An 18,960-nucleotide genomic window follows, 5' to 3' on the forward strand; every position below is an offset into this window, starting at 1 on the left:
GTCTGTGGGCTGGGGTTGGTGCGGGGGTGGGTCTGGAACTGGAGTTTAAAGCTGGCTGGCCTAAACCGTGGTGAGCCGCATCAAGCCTCAGCTCTGTGTGAGGTCTCATTATCAGATGCACCATGGGGGAGTGATTTCTGTTGATACTTAACAAGCAGCCACTTTTTTGTGGTAATTGATGCTTATAAATAGAGGAATGTAGCAAATTGGCACTGAGCAGGGGAGCAGCAGCTCCATTGGCTCCATCACCACCTTCTCCTATATTCCCCAAACCTTTCCTCCCTCCTCCTCCTTCTCCTCTTCCTCCTCCTCCTCTGCCTCACAGGATTTTGTCTCTCAATTTTTTTTGTGATGGCACCAGACCACACAGACTGCAGATTTTATGGCTTCCTTTCGACTGTACATCATTCTGTCTATCTTAAAGGTGTTTGCTGTATTTCTTATGAATAGTTAATCCTGGGCATGGCAGCTGTTTATTTTGCAGTAAAATAGTGTGTTAAAACAGTGTTTTGCACTTAAAGGTTTAGAGTGCATTTTGTGTTTTTTAGGGCTCAGATTTGAAGTCATTAAATCATTTGCTGAACTAAATGGAGAACGTTGTAAACACGAACAACACCCTGTTGCACTAGTTGACCTCTAAGGTTTAAGTGATTACTCACTCTCATGCTAGACCACATCGAAACGGAAATTGAGTAAAGCCAGGCACATTAATAAAATTAAAATACTCCTGTGCTGTGATGCGTAGATATGTATCCTTACAGCATACATATGTGCGTATGCTTATGTACAAAACATCATTATAAGACATCCTTGTTACACTGTGAAGCCGGTGAACACAACCTTAGAAGATGGGGCATTACGTCAATTATATACACTGACTAGACGATAGTAACTGTGCCTTATGTGGTAAAGAACTATTTTTTTTATGGTGGATATATCTGTAAAAAAAATTTTTTTATCTCTTGTCATGATATATGACAATTTGTCCAAAAGCCCAGCAATAATGGTACCCACGAGTGTTTTCATTTCCTCTGTAAATCAGACAGTTTGTAAGAAGATGCCCAGTCTACCTTAATAAGTAACTTACAGGAGAGCTGAGGCTGTGTAACACCATGCCAACACATTTTTTTCACGTCGTACAAGGCTTGGCAGCACTACAATTTTCCCATTGAACTATTTAGTCCACAGGAGGAAATAAAGTAAATAAAACGCCACAGCAGTATAATTTATTATCCTATTAGCACTGAAAATAATTCCCAGGGTAGTACAGAGCAGTACAGAGGTGCAGTTGCTACAGTAGTCGTAAACAGATTTGTGCTGGCGAGTTATGATAGCTGATTCTGTCAGAGATGGAGAAGGGGGAGGGGACCACCTGGATTTAGTGCTGAGCGGAGACTAGCTCTGCCATGTGCTGTGTGTACATTTCACGTAGCCCCCAGAGACAAGAGAATGAAGTGGTCGATGTAGGGAGGAACACAATATGAGTGCTTATTTATCAAGCATTCCATTGCTTTAGACATTGGGACTAGAAGTGGGATGCTTGGTTGAAGTAACTTGACTTAACATCGATTTTGTTAGTAAGTACCTACAGCTTGTTAATACAGTAACTGTAAAGAAAATGACTTTAAATTGGTTTGAGTTGAATCATCTGTGAAGTGTTCTCCTCTGCCCACAGTTAACCAACCTGAACCTGGCAAACAGGATGCTGGGCAGAGAGAGCGTCACACTGAACCCAAAAGTGCGGCACACTGCTGCTACAACCCAAGGGCCAGTGAAAGCTGTTCATTCTGGAACAGATCTATGTAGCAGCACTAGGTGAGTCCACAGACATGTAGCATTAGCAGGGGTTAATAAACAAGGCTCTATATACAGTATGTGTGTGTATATATATATATATATATATATATATATATATATAATATACATTTTTTTATACATTTTTTATACATTCAAGGCATAAAAATATATACATTAAAGGCATAATCCAGGGTATCGGCCATGATGTGACTGATCCTCATTAGGTAAAGTGTTTCAGTGTTTCCACAGTCAGTTATATTCATTCAGTAATGGTGGGCTGCTCACACAGTTTTTAGTGCCACAACAATTCCTAGCCTCATGTTATGAATAAAAGTGATTCCAGTGGGTTTTGCGCTGTGTGATATACTGTAGGTATCTCTATGATGGGAAAGTGGGAGCACTGGTATCAGATTGGTACGTGGCATCCGCAGATAACCTGAGTTAAAATATTGGAATTTGTATCGGGAGAGAAAAAGTTTTAAAAGTGTATCACTACATACAACTATTGTCCATTTCTTCTTCTTTTTTTTTCCTTTTTTTTTTTTTTTACTTTGAGGGTCTGTGCATAATCATGTAAAGTAAACAGCATCTTTCACAGGAAACACAGCAGCGTTGAAGAGCACACATAATTCATCTGAAAATAAGTTGTAAATATTCTGCTCTTTGAATAAAAGTCAGGGTATTTTTTCATATCCGAAAGAGAAAGGTGTCATTTCTGCATCATCTTTAAGTCCAACTGAAATTATTATTTTGGCGCATATATATATATATATATATATATATATATATATATATATATATATATATATATATATATATATATATATATATATATATATATATATATATATATATATATATACTTTTCCTTCATTCTCCAAATCAAAGTTTGAAATATATATTTTATTTCAATATTAGTTTTACATTAATTCCTTTGTAATACATTTAAATTAAATATGATTTCAGTTGGATTTTATTTTTGTTTTGTGGAAATTGTTACAGTTTCTTCTCTATTACTCCACTTTTGAATTTAGCACTCACCACACCTCTGCTCCCTTCTAAGTGCTCCAGAGAGCTCCTTATGGTCAAATTTCACCATTGTGCTCAAATGCACTATTTATTCGCCCTCCCCTGAGGCAGCAGAGAAGGAATAGTGCGTTACAGTCTCAATGGGGTTCAATGCCAAGGAAAACAGCATATTGTTCCTCTGAGAGCCTAGAGTCTGAGATGCTGCGCTGATGTACACCAACACATTGTAGTTGGCATTAACAGCCATTCTTGTTTTTCAGAATACGTCATGAGGCCTAAAGAGTTCAAATGCTATAGTTGAGTTGCCTTTTTCATTCTTGGAATTGAAGGGTTTGAAAGAAAGAAAAGCTGTTCACCTATCAAGTATTATTCACTTTTGCCAAATTAATGTCCTGAGGATTATCTCTGTAATCAACTTTACACAAGTCTTTACTGTAGACACTTATATTGTGGTAGCCTATTTGGTCACACTCAATAGAATCTAAATGCTTTTTTAATGGTCTCTGACGAATTTTTAGATTGAAGATTGTTAGTCTTCGGAAAAGGATTGTGGAGTGCCAACACTGCTTTGGGCAGGCTAGTTCAATATGTGCCTGGAAATGGGCATTTTATTCTCTTTTTAATAGTGCTTTGTGGAGCTGAGTAACACTAGATTTGGCCGCGGAGTGTCGGGAGTGTGTGAAGCATGCTGGCAGCTTAAAACATTGCGTTGGCGGGGTGGAGGCGGTGCTGAGGGGGTTATGTCAACACCCACATAGTCTGTCTGCTCCAGGCTCTGCAACCATTGACATCTCCCCTGCCCCCCTTCCTCACCCCATATCTCACCTCTCTCACATTGCTCTGAGGAGAGAAGAAAGGAAACCGAAGGACAGTATATGATCATACGCTCATGCTCTATGGTACCAGGCCGGGATACTAAACCGGCTATTTAAAGGTGTAATTCATTGAGGGGTAAGCATCTATGGTTACTCCGCTTTTATTTTTGTCTTGATATGTGAGTAACAATGTCTCAGACAGCTTGGCCTTGATCTTGGTCTCTGTTTTTCCAGTCCTGCCCTTCCTTATGTATTGGGCTGTCATGGAATTCCAGAAATGTCTGGCCTTTTCCCTTTTTAAAATGTTTTTATTTCCACAAAGCAAGAAGAGAGATTTAATAGAATTTATAATTTTATTGATAGCCTCACGCAGGTTTTACATATGATACTGAGGAAACAGAAGTCACCTTTTGATCTCCCATTTAACTTTAGAGCTCTAGTGCTTTGATTGGATCATACATTTCTTCTCTCAATTTAGTCATTCCCCTTTTATATTTGGGTATTTCCTATATTGTTTTGACACCTCATTCATCACAAAATACATTTTAGTACAGCTTTATATTTCAGCTTTTCACATTTCAGTTTAATAATTCATAGAAGGAGGAATATACAGTTGCTTTTGTTAGAAAGCTTATTTTACATCTCTCTAGAAAATACACAGCTCCTTTTATCTTCCCATTTGTCACTGGCTTGCAATACATACAGCTCTCTTGTACCCCAGTACTCCCAGCCCTTGGTTTGGCATTCACCTCTTATTGCAGTGAAATGCCTTTAATAAGATATTAGGATAAATTGCCTTGATTTCACCTCGGTGCTGTTTCTTATAACACAGAATTTCCTGTGCTCCCCCCCCCCCATCCTACACTTGGGCCAATGGTTTGTGCCAAACATACTGAAACTGTTAAGCACACTGGCTCTTTAAGCAACCACAGGGGTGAAGTATGATGGGTTTCAAAGAGTAGCACGGCTCTTTGAAGTAGCGCTGCCAGGATCTACCAGGTATGCTTCATCAGCACTCTGAGAGCCGCTGCCTGCCTCCAGTATGCTGACAACCAGAGGGCTTTGAACCATACTGCTCGTCTTCATACATCCACAGTGAGCTGGGGAATCGTTTCCGGTGTTGGACCTCCTGAAACGTTTATGATGATTTCCATTCAATGTACTTGTGAAATGATGACCGTCAGACATTCAGACTACAGTCAAAAAACAACAACCGGTTTGTTGTGTTTGGTTACTTCCGCACATTTTGAGACTGAAAAGTTGTCCTTATTGTAATAATTTGGTAATTTTTCAAAGTAGAATCTTATTAATGGCTTATTCCTTCTTAGTTTTGGATGATTTGGTTTGCTTTTACAATTGCAGTTTGAGTTTGTGATAAAATTTGTCTTGTATTAAGTCAGAAGCAGGTCATGGTTGGTCTCCTCCACATGTATTAGTCATGTGAACACTCATTAATGTATCTTGAGCTGCGTTAGCACCGTGGCCACAAAAATTGCCTCCCCATTTTCTTCTCGCTGCACGTACAAATGACCGCAAACCTATTACCTCTGCAGTGTTACGTTCACTCCAGCACAGCTAGAACTGAGAAATACCACAATCCTGCTTATGCAGGGTATTTTTAGTTCTGTTCAATACTTTGTTAGATTGATGTTTGACTTGGTCGAATTTCTTAAGGACATACCATTCCAAAGGATTTTATGACAACCCATTGGCTGAACCAACAACCCAACTAATCAGAAAAGCTCTGGTGAGAATGTAAAACTTCTTTGATGGAGGACGAAGTCCACACAAAATTGATTTGATGTCTCTCTTCCTTTGAATTTAAAAGAAGAGAAGTTTTTATTCACATTGATTGGAGCCAGATGTGGTAATAGGAGGGAGAACCTAAGCTAACCTAACCTACTGAAATTCCAGTGAATGGATTGATGTTATTCAGCAGATGCACACACCTTAACAGCAGTACATGTCCCACAGTGTGCAGTATTAGTAAGAATATGTCACCCATTTTGCGGTGTTGTCAAATGTGACACGTCAGGTTGCTTACACATCAGGACAAAAGGATAAGTTTTTGTATAAAGTCATTCCTAAGTAATCTCTTAGTAACTCGCTAGTTTTAATCTAGTGATTTACGAAATCCTGCTCACCATTAAACTTGATAAATGTCTTAACTAGTTAAGACTTTAGTAATATGTAAATTGGTTGTGAGGATACATCTGTAGTGCATCCCAGTCAAAAGCAATCAACTATGTAAACAACAGGAAGTTGCTGCAGCATCACCGGCTATAACATCACTTCCAAATTCAACAGTTTTTCAGGGCCAAGTGATATATATAAATTCAACAGTTTTTCAGGGCCAAGTGATATATAAATGTTACTTAATAAATATATATATATATATATATATATATATATATATATATATATATATATATATATATATATATATATATATATATATATATATATATAATAAATAAACCTGTAAACCATTTTTTTTTAGAACAGACCTCTGGTAGTTTCAGGATCCCACTGCCCTTAATAAAGTATCAGCATCACTGTCTAGACTGCTCCCACTACAAATTGCCAGATACTAGTCATTTTCTGTATTTTAAGGACAGTTCTATTGAGTGTCTGGTTGATGCAATAGAACAACGTAAACAAACAACTGAGTAATGGCTGGAAATACCCTCACACTCTTGAGGCGATTGATGTTTACACTGAGCAGGCAGGGCTTTGAGATACTGTGCCATGATGTCATCTCAGGCCGTCCATTTTCCCACATTCACACTGAGTTAGATTGATGCCACACATGTGCTCAACTGGCACTGCTGTGTTGTTCTACAGCAAGTCATATCAGCATATTATAGGATGGCGAGCACAACGGGGAGTAAGCTGACACCAGTGAGCAGTAGTCCGGCAGGGAGGGAGGTCCCAGGTTGTTGGAGCTCCACACATGTGCTGTACTAGTGATGAGAAACTCAGATGTAAAACTGTTCTTCTCTCCTTAATTTTTTCCCCCTATTTCATTGGTCACTGTGTTGGAAATTCTTGGTGATCTGTAGTGTTTTTTGCGTGGTGTTGTGTTGACAAGCCCTGTCTGAAAAGACTTCTCCTTGGGGCCCTACTGCAACATTGTACTCGTGGAAAGCACATGCTCGTGACCGGAGCAATAGTTCTTTTTAGACCTTATGCTAATAAAATGGTAGCACTGAAGGTCCCTGTGGTCCGGTGTGCAAACTGCAGCCAAGCTAAAGGAAATGACTGCTGTAAACAAAGAACGAGTTCTTGTTTTGTCTCCTGGCGTTGTAGAATCTCTGGCCTTGCGAGGTTCACAGACAAGCCTTTGTTTCCAGAAGCTAAAAAAAATGGAATTGGCCCATGGTCACACCAGTTGTTTTTGCAATATACAGTATGTGCCATTACGTGAACTGAGAAATGCATGGGCGGATATAATGTTCACATGAGTTTAAGTTCCCTTGTGTGTTTGTTTGGCCACACAGGGCAGGACTATGTTTTCACTTGAGCCACACAAGATTATTATCCCACAGTGTGTATTGTTGTTCAAGATTAATTGAATTCTAATTTTAGAGCTTATCGTAGTTTGGCTCTAAAAATATAGCAGCTATTGTGATTTTAAGTCTACAGTGTTTCCTCTTACTCTAGACCAATGGACAAATGTTATTGCATGTAATGAGAGGAATTTCCAAGAATTTCTTTTGTGATTATGACCCCCAGAATTCCAATTTCTTTAACTGTACTTGTATCTCTCTCTCTTTTTTCTCTTTCATATTTTTCCTCGCAGCTCCCAATTGTGCTCTTTATGGCATTATTTTTGGCTAAGTAGATACATATACAGCAGTACACCAGACTCAATGTAGACTCAATTTAAGCGTGTCTGAAGGGGAGGCTCACCTCATTGCTTTAACAGGGGCCAAAAAGGAGGAAAAAAGGCTGAAACAGGCTTAGTTCTAATGACAGATAATCCAGTTACAAACTCGTGGAGCTCGTCAAAAGGTTTGCTTTCCAGGTTGTGGCTTTGTGATGTGAATGGAACGTGAAGCTCGGGGAGCACTGAGGCAAAGAGGAAAGGTTTTTAGTTCAGCCTGTGTTTGCTACACGCTTGTCCTCTACTTTGACTCTGATTTGCACACTTTGACTTGAGGCTTCTGTGGGCTCAGCATTCACCGACTGGGACGCTGTGTGCTGTCTTTTCTTTTTTACTTTTTGTCGGTGGTGTTGCAACTCAACATGTGGAGGGAAAAGGGAGAGTTAATAAGCTACTGCCACATCTCTGCCGTGGTTGTATGGTAAAATAACTGACAAGAAAAAGTAATGGTAGCAAATACTGTGCTATTATGGCTCACTATTGAGCTGCTGAAGCTTGTACCATCTTGCAATTTTGCAGGTAATTAATAGCTATTAGGACGGGTCAGTAATCTGTCAGTATTAGCTTCATTTAAGACGTTTTGTATGTAATTATTTTAACATTATGCTAGCACTTCTACCTCTCAAATATACTAGAATGCTATTTTGTCACACCTCTTCCTCCATTGTCTCCTCTCTCTGTTTTCTACACTCTATGTCTAAAATAGGAGCAACCCTCACCAAAATGTATTCAACTACCAGTCGTTTAATAACAAAGAATATTATAGGAGTGGCTGTGGCTCAGAGGTAGAGTGGGTCAACCACAAGATTGGTGGTTTGATCCCAGGCTCCTCCGGCCACATGTCAAAGTGTCCTTGAGCAAGACACGGAACCCCAAGTTTCTCCCCAGACACTATGTGGCTGTCCACTGCTCCTGATGCTTAGGATGGGTTAAATGCAGAGATTGAATTTCACTTAATTGTACTGTATGATTATATCTGATGAATAATAAAGTTTCATCTAAAAACAAAACAAAAATAGTTTGACATTTTGGGAAATACATTTATTTGCTTTCTTGCCGATGAAAAGATCTCAAAATTAAGCTGTAGCCAGCTGCCAGTTATCTTAGCTTAGCATAGATAGTGGAAACAGGGAAACGGCTAGATCGGCTCTGTCCAAAGGCAACAAAAATCTGCCTAACAGTGTTTATGCTCAGGTAAGCTAACCAGCAGCTGGCCTCTCATCTAACTCTCCTCAAGAAAGCAAATGAGCACATTTCCCAAATTATTCTTTAAAGAACACTGGGAACACGCTTTTTTCTTCAGGGTGAATTAGGAAAACCAACCTGATCACTGAGGACCCCTCTCACCCCCTCCATCACTCCTTCCAGCTATTACCATCAGGCAGGCATTTTAGGGTACCACTGGCCCGAAAAAACATCTACAATAAATCCTTCATCCCCTCTGCAATAGCCATATTGAACAGCACAAAATGAACACCACAGTCAGCTGATACCTTAACACCCCCATGTCTTGTTTTTATATGTCCGTCTCTTTGTGACTGGAGCCTTGTCAAAGACAATTTTCTGTAACCCTTGTGTAACAGACAATAAAGTGTTATCTTATCTTATGGGTGCTTTTCCAACATGAGGTGAAACCTTCATAGATGTGCAATTTCTGTTAGAGTGCAATTAAGTCGGAAGTGAAAAACTGTGTGTTTTTTGTTGTTGATTTTGATTCTCTCAATTTTGGCTGACCTCTTCATTTCTGCTCTCCAAGCCACAGGCCACTGAAGGATGAGGAGGGTCTTTGGGATGGGCAGATGCAGAGTGCCTATAGCTTGGTGACAGGGGTGAACCCCCAGCAGTGCTACCAGCCCACCCAAGGAAGCTACCAGCTCCAGTTTGCTATCCAGAAACTGCAACAGCAAAAACTTCAGTCTCGACAATTTCTGGACCAGAGCCATTGCAGACACCAGGTATATAAGAGATTGTTTGTTCCCCCCAGTATATTTCATGATAAATATGATACATTATTGACTACACTGATTCATGTTAAAATTGTCCTGTTTACAGAGCACAGTGAGCTGCCAACCTGGCCAATTTCCATCCTCAAGTGCACGATAGCTGGGTAGTTGCTTTCAGACACACAGGCTTGATTCTTGGTCCTTTGGTGGACAAATGATTTCCCTGTTTACTACTGCCCCGGGTGTTTAGAAACTGTGAATCTCAGCGGCATCATGTTACTGGAATCTGTTGTTGATTATATTTGTTCCCCTGAAAATGCTCAGGCCTTTTTTGTTTTGTTCAATTAAGATTTAGTTAAAGAGTTGAGAGAAATGCGTTGTTCAGCTTCATTTGTTGCCTTACTTTAATATATACACCACATGGATGAAACCTGAACGTGTATGAGAACTAGTGAGCTATAACTCAGGAAAAAATTTCATATTTGTGTCTGTTCCTTCTCTTAGCACTGTGCTGTCCAAAATAGTATAATAAACCCACATCAAAAGGGAAAGCTTTCATGTTAGCATTTACAAAGCTATTCTGAGAATCTCTTTCCAAACCACTTCACAAAATGGTGTTTGGTGGGAATATCCTCCTCAACAGGAGCTCATTCCTGGAGAGCCGAACATGACTCCTCACCCCAAGATTACATTGTTTGACTAAGTGTCTCTGCTAGGTTTATATTGGAAGGTGAGGAATCAAGGAATGCTGCCCATGAGGGCACCAGAGAGGCCCCGGTACAGTCCATTATGAGTTTGAAGTCTTTACAGTTCATATCAGATTTGAGCTCCTTTTGTGATCCCATTACAACACAAATAACATTTTGGGATATGATTTTCTCAGCAGTAGTAATGTAGCGACAAAAAACCTTTTAGTCATGCCTGACTAGCCGTGACAGATGTGATTTGGCTGTTTTTAGAGGGAGATTAGAGAGGTATAGAGGTCTTTGCGCAGCATAATTTGAATGTTTAGAGAAAAAGGAAAGGCCCCTCTTTTTCTGTATAGTTGCTTTGAAAGAGGATCTTAACAGGAAGAGCATATTCATTTTCCAGAGGATTTCGTGGAGTCCATGTATGGATGGAGAGAAATTGAGACAGGAGAGTGCCATAGGACAGCTTACAGGGTGGAATGATTGGATGCACCCGCTTTTTTCCAATCTGTCCTGAGTAATGCAGTTGCTCTTACGTCATTGTTTTTTCATCATCTTGGTTAGGCCTTAATTAATGCAATTGAGGTGATATTTCTCTTGGCTAGGTCTGGCAGACTTATGCAAGACACTCTATGAAAGTGATCCCATGCTTTCCCTCTGTTCCATTCCCCTTTTCACTCATCTTAAAGTCTGAACACAGTTGACCAAGTTTCTCTTATTGCCGACATGTCCCATCAAACTCCTGCATGTGTTCTTTACAACAGAGCCATCCTGTTGTTCAACCTTCACACACTGAGGTCATAGGAAGGCTGACTCTGGGTATGGTTGTCTCACCATTTAATCAGATATCCCTGCCTAAAATCCTTGTCATCCCTACCCATTCATTCCACCCACATGGGTCTCTCTGCCAGTCTGACCTAGCAATGTGTATTGGTCCCGGAATTAGTCAGTGACTTGACAACTCAGTAGCAGCTTTGGTCTTTTTGATACTAATGCACTTTATATTGCTGAACTCATCTTACTGGCTTTTCTGGCCTCATGGGAACATGAATTGATCATTTTGGATCAACTGAAGACACAAAAGGAAGTGCTTCATCTAGTGTCAGTGCTCATGCATGTATGTGTATGAGTTTGTACTTCTGTGAGAAGAGAAAAAGACAGGGGGCTGTTCCGGGCGCAAAGTCCACGTTCCAGTTACTGGGTGCAGACTGCGCGGCTCCTCCGCAGGCTTGGCTCTGTGCCACCTGGCAGCCAAAGAAAGGTGGCCTTACTGGTCCCGCTCAAACTGAATTGCGGCCATAGGCCTTGCAACCTGGAAACTTAGCTTCTCATTTATCAACACACAAATTACATCAGATATTCCCTGTCACACTGCCGGCCCTTTGAGTGGCAGCACTGTGAAGCTGGAAAACCATTAGCTTGTTAGATAGCCGTATAAAGCTGCAGAGAAAATAGCATAGACATGAGATGTGGAAGGAATGTATGCAAAGCATTCCCCAGCACTGCAAGGACAGAGTGAAATGTGGCTGTAAAATATTATTTTAGAAAGAAAACAGTATTTCCCCCCTTCCTAAGCCTTTGAAGAGATCTTGTACAAACAAATAAATAATGTGAAGAATTTGCTTTTCAGTGCAGCCAACTGCAGAAGAGGTTCTTGTTTTGATACTGGATGGCATTTCATTAATATCTGCACTAATTCATGTCAAGCACTTTGATATTTCACCTAAATCATCAGAGACTTTTACTTCTATGACTTACCCATTCCAAATGTGATTGCACTTCCTTATTCCTCTTTTGGAATTCAATTTTTTAGTACATACATATTGTAACATCCTTTCAAAAATATGCACAATACAAGGACAATGACACATATATTTATATACATAAGGAAAATATTGGGACTGAGAATATCCTGATTCAAAACAACCATATCTATGAATTTTGACTTAATTCTGAATACCTATGCCATTCTCAAAAGCCAATAAAATATTCAGTTTTTATTTTAAACACATGCCCTCCTTCTAAATACTAAAACTTAGTAAGAATATATATTTTATTAAAACAAATTTTGTCCAATGTTGACATTACCTTAAAAATGCTTTGGGAGATCATAGTAATTAAAGTTATATTCACTTAAATTCTTAATTGAATCATGGCTGTGCATTACCTTTTCTTACAGCTGACACCTGCCCATTATTTAAGACTCTGTTACAGGGGATTTTAAGAATTGTTTTATGAGCAGGTTTACTATTTGAGGCAGATAAAACCCTGTAGATTCAGTCTTACATAGGGTGTAATGAAAGTCCGCCTGTCATGTATTACATTTTAACATTTCTTGACCAAGTAGATTTCAGTATCTAACAGCTATCATCAGCTTACAATCAACCACAGATGTATGGCATTTATTCACTTATTTCCATATATTTATATATTGGTCCTAGGATTGAACACCACAAGCCACACCTTCCCGATCTTTATTATCTTACCTTTAATATCAACGTATTGAAAAGATATCCATATATAGTACAGTCAAAGTGGTGGTAACAGGCTTACTGGGACAATCTTTTAGGGACTTAGCTCTAAAGGTGCTGAAATTGCTATTGTAGACATTTCTCTGTAATGGATGCATCTCTATTGTTGTAAAAATTAAAGAAAAAACTTTGTATTTTAAAACATCCGCAGGGGTCCAAGAAATGGCGGCACAAATTTTTGGGATCACTTCAGTAATCCCTCTGGCTCCACCAACTTTGGTCAAAGTTATTTTCTGGCCTGCAACTTATCCTTATCCTTTGTTGAGTTAACATGAGTTAAAGTAATGTACACTGGTCAGTTACAGACCGTTAATTTGAATTCAATTTTGAGTTTTGTCAAAAACAGAACAGTTCGACATAGTTGCGAGTAAACCATACCCAACCATTATCAAATATGTTTATCACAATCTCAGAGAAGTTGATCCAGTCTTTATCTTTGTTTAACATGTAACGTCTGTAGTTTGCCTTTTAATATATTATTATTAATTTTTATCCAACAGATGTCCGATACCTCAAAGTGTTTGTTTGTCAATTGTGAATGAAGCTGACAGCAAAGATGCATATGGTGGAAGTTAGCTGATCTATGCAATGCTTTGTTTGTCCCATTGTGATGAATAATGGTTGATCAGTGAGTAATAATTATCAGTAGTTGCTCTTACGGTACTGACAGCCTTATACTGACTGCCCATAAAGGTTAAACTACAATCAAGGCAATCATTTCAAATTTGAAATTTGAAAAAGGTTTTTTTACCATCTCAATGACTCTGACCTTAAATAACAGTTGTCTTTCTTGTTTTTTAGGCTCAATTTCCAGACCAGACAGGTACTCCACACATGCAAGCTCTCACAAACCCATCCAGCTGCCTTCTCTCCAGCTTTCATGTTCGGCCCAATCACAGCCACAGCCACATCCAAAGCTGTGTTAGTCCTGTTCTCGCCCCAAAGCCACCAAGCAGTGCCAGAGAGGGACAGATCAGGAAAACGGCAACAAAGCGCCTCATAAAGTAAGACCAGCCTTCCAACTGAATGCATTTACTTCTGATTTACTTTTTTCTGACTCCTGATGCCAGTTAGATCCAGTAAAGCTGAGAGTTTAACAAAGTCACCATGCAATTTATAGCACATTAAGTGATTGCAGTAGGGATGGCATTGATTGGCCGCTGCTTTTGGATTGAGACAAAGTGCATGGAATCAGTGAGTTCAAGAGGACATGGCTAATGCTAATGAGAGTTAGAATATGTGTGTAGTGGAGTGCTCCCAATCTTTTGGCCGCAGGGTGTATCTGCCTGTTCAGTAAACAACCTCATCACAGGCCTGATTTCTGCCTGAACCGTAAACAGAACGTGGTTCAGTGGAAGGGCCCCGGGCTCTGAGCGCCGTTTAATTCCTGTTTGGTTTGGAGATAAGCTGAAGAGCACAGAAGGAAAAATAAAAGGAAAGCAGTGAAACAGGGCTGAACTGCCTGCTATTTCCCTCACATACTTTATAACTTTATTACTGCAACATCTGGCCAAATTACACAACAACAGCAAACCTTTGTGATCAGGACTGATTGTTTGTTTAAAGCACACTGTTGTAGTGGTGAAAGGCTCTTCACACTCTAATGCGTAAGAGGGAAGGTTTCTATTGTATGTGAGTGAAGCCTACTGAGTTGTCAACAATCTAACTGTCCATAATGTGAGACTTAATTCATTTATTGCTGACACTAGAGTTTGAGAGTAGCAGGAAGCGCTGAGCGAAGCCCTCACTCTGCTGACGTGTTACATTCATACAGTCATCTTTCTTGACTGGACAAACTGTACATGGCAAGTGAAGAGTTAAGAGGGCAGGGGTGCAGCGCAGGAGTTGCAGAATAGGTTAGGGCAGCCGGGTAGGTGCTGTATTTGCTTGCGTGTGTGTGTGTGTGTGTGTGTGTGTATGTGTGTGTCTTCCTGGCAGTTGCTGTGTTTACCCTCTGCATGTGGAATTCCAGAGCCCCCTCACACTCTCCTCTGTCCTGCATTTTTGTGGTCGACCAGTGTGACAGGGGAGAGTGTGGGAAAAACGGAAGCTCCAGTACCAAAAATGCACTGATGGAAACAATGAAAAGAAAGAATAAAGAGAGGGGAAAAAGAAAGAATGACAGAGGAAAGTCAACTCTGTCCAGGAGAAAGGAGATGATTGTTTGCAGAAAATGGGGGGATAATAAGTTGCTTCCTTTTATTTCCAGCGCTCATTTTTAGGGGCAACTCAATACCTCTGTTATTGAGGCACATCTGAAATGCATCCCATTGTAGGCCCAAGCTCCTCCAACCTATAATAGAATCACTGTGCTGGGTGTATTCAGACAGTTCAAGGTTATCCAGCCCTTCAAACACCTTCCTCTAGCCAGCTGTTGAATTGTAAAACTGTTGCTTGATAACAGCGCTGGCCTCGCCTGCTTTTCTCATGAGTAATACACCACTGATGATCACTGAACTGACAGTTGTGAGCTGAATCTATTTATCAGAATCACATTTGGTTTTTGGTCTTGTTTAGGAAAGGAAGTGGAGTGAAGATTTCTGTCTATGCAGCCAAATGATTTCCTCTGTTTGGAGACAAAATCCTCAATCAACTTTGTCTGAATCTGCTGACTTGGACTGAGTGACAAGTCAGCATTCAGTTTTAATTGAAGTTTAAAAGAAGCTAGATAGACCTTGCCAAAAGTGGCAGTGCCTTTGATTTCTGAGCTCAACAAACATGCAGTACACTTGCTTGAAGCCAATGTGCTTCATGTTGGTATCTACTTAGCAGGGCAGGGCTCTCTGGTCTATCAACATACCACAGCTGCCAACTCGATGGGCTGCAAGGACTCAAAGTGGTATGACTTCAGTGAAGGCTTTGAAAGGAGCAATTTGTAAGACAAATAAATGAGCCTGTTTGGTATTTTGTTTGCAAGGTTTGGCCAGACGCAGCTAAAACTACGGAAACCCGGGCTGTCGTGTGGCATTACTAATAGGGTGACAATTATAGCAGCACCATTAATGTCAGCCTTGCTGCTGCTTTCACTCCCTATTAATCAGCCACAACAGTAGTTATTTTCACAGGATACTGTATACACACAGAAGCTGCCAAAAGTGTGTTTATGGTTAAACTTTATCCCCTTTGGTCAATCGGCATAACATTAAAACATGCTAGCTACCTTTATGCACAAAAAAGTAAAACTGCACATCAGCTACAGTATGTTTACACAATGACTTCAGCTCTCTGTGAGTAGTGTAAAATAATCAACTTTAGGCTTATATTTCATCTGTGCATATTGCAAGTTCATATTTTGTTCTTACCTTCGGTGTTTGGCTGCTGCCTGACTCTTGAAGTGACAGATTGAGAGACTGTTGACAAAGAAAGTGATGTGAAGAACCCAGAGGTCAAGTTTTTTCCCCCTTTCAATATGAAAGGGGTTGCTTCCTGTCGACGTATGCCACGCTTAAAGTTGGCCAGTTCTATTTGTGGTTGTGTAATGGTATGAAAGAACAACTGTGCAGTCCCTTACAAGGAGGCAGTGTGTACCCTCATTACCTTGTTAATGCTCCTTTGGCAAGCTGCTGTTATGGGGCGAGAGGTTAATGCCAGCTAAGCTTTATTTATTGTTCCCCCTAAACAGATTTAATGTATAAGGTTACAGACGGGTCTGCTCCTGCTCGACGCTTCGCCAGTTCTTATAATGGTTTATTCTTTGAAAACACTGTATTTGCTGTCTGATTATGTGAAAAGGGCCATGTAATTCCCGGTCTATGATCTCCAGACTCCTGTATAAAGCCCTGTGAGATAAGTTCTCACAACTGTACTGACTATTTGCCCTATAAGAAAGACTATGTATATGCCTTCTCTGTCTGTAGCCGTTGCCTGCAGGTCCACATAGTCAGCAATCACCACAATATTCTCGTGAAAATCACATCACCCAGGACAAGGAGTAGGAATTTGCCCCCTTCTTGTCACAATAGCTCATGAGAGGCACTCAGCAAACACTTAACCCCCACTAGCCTCCACTGACTACACACACACACACACACACACACACACAGAGCTTGTGGCAATAAGCATTGCTTTTCAGATACAGTTCTATAACAGCTTGAATTATCTTATTCACTGACACGTAGCGTCTCTTGATTAACAGGCAGACGTCCGCAGAGAGTTCAGCCAGTGGAAGTGTGTCCAGCGGTCAGCATGTGGTCTACGAAGCTATCTGTGGTAAAACAGGTGGGTCTGATGCTGCAGTTCTACACACGCTTAGTACCGTGCTGTAACTTGGCCTGTTGGTGCTGACGTCCTCGGGCATGGGGGAAGTTATGCCCTCTCCATGCCAGTGTCCGTGATTACAGCCAGGCATAGTGGACATTCCCCATGGAGAACTGATAAACACCCCTGGATATTTTTAGCCAGCTCCTGCTCGCATAGTGGTGTGCAGGATGTGTAAATGCATTGTGCACACTGTAAAGCATAACTATATTGCCATAATGATAAATAGTGTACAAACTTTAATTGCAATCTTGTTAAAAGAGTACAAGTGAGGTTTTATTGTATTATATTACAATGATTTGTGCCATTTGTGATCATTAATACAAAACTGGTAAACTAGGGTACTGTTAAAATTTTAGGTAGGCAATAATAAAAGTAAAAAAAAAAAACTGTAATATTTGTACATACTGTAAATATTGAAATTGCATGTCTGTTGAGGTGATCATTGTGTAGGTGCTGTATCTGTATTTTATCTGTATTTTATATTGTGAATGAACTTGCTCATGAAATGCTCATCATCCACTGTATATACCTGCTGTCACTTTGCCTCTGCCCAGGGACTACAGATGAAAATTAGCTTGTAGCTATCTCTGGTCTGTGCAACACATTTCTTGTGCAATATCACTGTCAAATAAATAAATAACTCTCTTTAGAGTTCATGGCAAGTAGAGTTGAAGCAGCCAGATCTGAATGGGCATAAACAAACTCTCTGTAATTTGCTATTTGATCATATTGTCTGTATGTGTCCAGGACTAGAGGTCAGATTACTGCTGAAGGATAAAGAGGCATTACAGTGATGACATCTTTCTTTTGTTAGGAGACTCAGTGATGGGAACAGTTCGGGCATTCCCATCTGTTGGTCATTCTTACGTAGTCGTAATTACTGTCTGTCCGCCAAAAAGGCTGTCCAGTTGTACCCCCCGAAATTACACCAAGAGAATGAAAAATGTCTTTGTTAAATCTTTGCTAAGTTTTTTATGAGTAATGCACTCACGTGTGCCCCTGTCATCCTGCCCTATTTCCACAACTCTTTCCATCCTGAGCAAAGTGTTGAGCTTATTGCAGTAACAGTGATATTAAGCGCTGATGCACACATCTGTTTGCCTGATCAAGAGCTTTTTCCATAGACCGACTATACATTAGCATTAGCAAATCATACCATTCATCACATCATGTGAGTGGCACAGTCAAGCCGACCCAGAAATCATCTTGTCGGAAAAACACAGTAGCTGTGCACTACGCAGTCGTCCCGTCCCCCCCACCCCCCCCCCAAAAAAAAGAGTCTGTGTGTCTGTAACCAGAACATTTCTTTTTATTCTCCCCAAAACTATGAAGGCTGGCTTAAGTGAACAAACATCTTATAAACTCATCAATTACTGTAACTGGATCCGTTGGGAGAAGCTTCTGAATTTCATGAATGCATTTTTTCCGTCGTTCAGGGCGCAAAGGGTGGGGGAGATGCCTCACTCTTGACTTAAAAAAAAAAAAAAAGTCTCCCGGTACCAATACCAGTTAGCAAGGCAGGTTAACCCATGCATTTAGAATGGGACTGGGAGTTGAACAGAGACTCAGTGTGGTGTTGTGGAGGGAGGAGGGTGTTATTAGAGGGGGAACAGCCTTTGTGGAGCTTAGGAGTGCGTCAGGTCTCTCTGCCTTCCCAGTGTACCTTTTGTAGCAAGATGACTGAGCTCCCCTGATTGACTCTGACAGGGAGTTAGAGCGAGTCCAAATGGAGAGCATTCTCTATGATCAGCTGTCAACCGTCATTAATCACACTCTCCCTTTATCTCTCTCTTGTGCGCTTTCTTAATCTCTTCCTCTCTTTGCTCATACTCAACTCAACTCTCCCTTTATCCTCTGAAATGTTTTCCTGCTCGCTCACCCTTATTCCCCTTTTTCCTTCCCCACTTCTTCTCTGGTAATTTTTGACATGAGATGAAGGGAGGGTTTTGATGAGGATCTACCAAAGCTTACAAACCTAGATTATATCGACCACATGTGTTTTACAATGCT

General features: G+C 40.4%; 1 protein-coding gene across 3 annotated transcripts in view; it reads left to right on the forward strand.

Moving 5' to 3' along the window:
* ttll5 (tubulin tyrosine ligase-like family, member 5) overlaps nucleotides 1-18,960 on the forward strand; it is a 46,947-nt gene that overhangs the window by 25,458 nt on the left and 2,529 nt on the right. For 2 of the 3 annotated variants that reach the window (XM_039786415.1, XM_039786416.1), the window contains 4 exons: nucleotides 1,676-1,815; nucleotides 9,284-9,482; nucleotides 13,492-13,694; nucleotides 16,826-16,908. In XM_039786415.1, the coding sequence (XP_039642349.1) occupies nucleotides 1,676-1,815; nucleotides 9,284-9,482; nucleotides 13,492-13,694; nucleotides 16,826-16,908 (625 nt within the window). The remainder of the gene's footprint in view (nucleotides 1-1,675; nucleotides 1,816-9,283; nucleotides 9,483-13,491; nucleotides 13,695-16,825; nucleotides 16,909-18,960) is intronic. The other variant, XM_039786417.1, reaches the window with a different exon arrangement.

This window comes from Perca fluviatilis, chromosome 20, assembly GCF_010015445.1.
Source record: "Perca fluviatilis chromosome 20, GENO_Pfluv_1.0, whole genome shotgun sequence".
In the NCBI taxonomy this organism is placed as follows: Eukaryota; Metazoa; Chordata; class Actinopteri; order Perciformes; family Percidae; genus Perca; species Perca fluviatilis.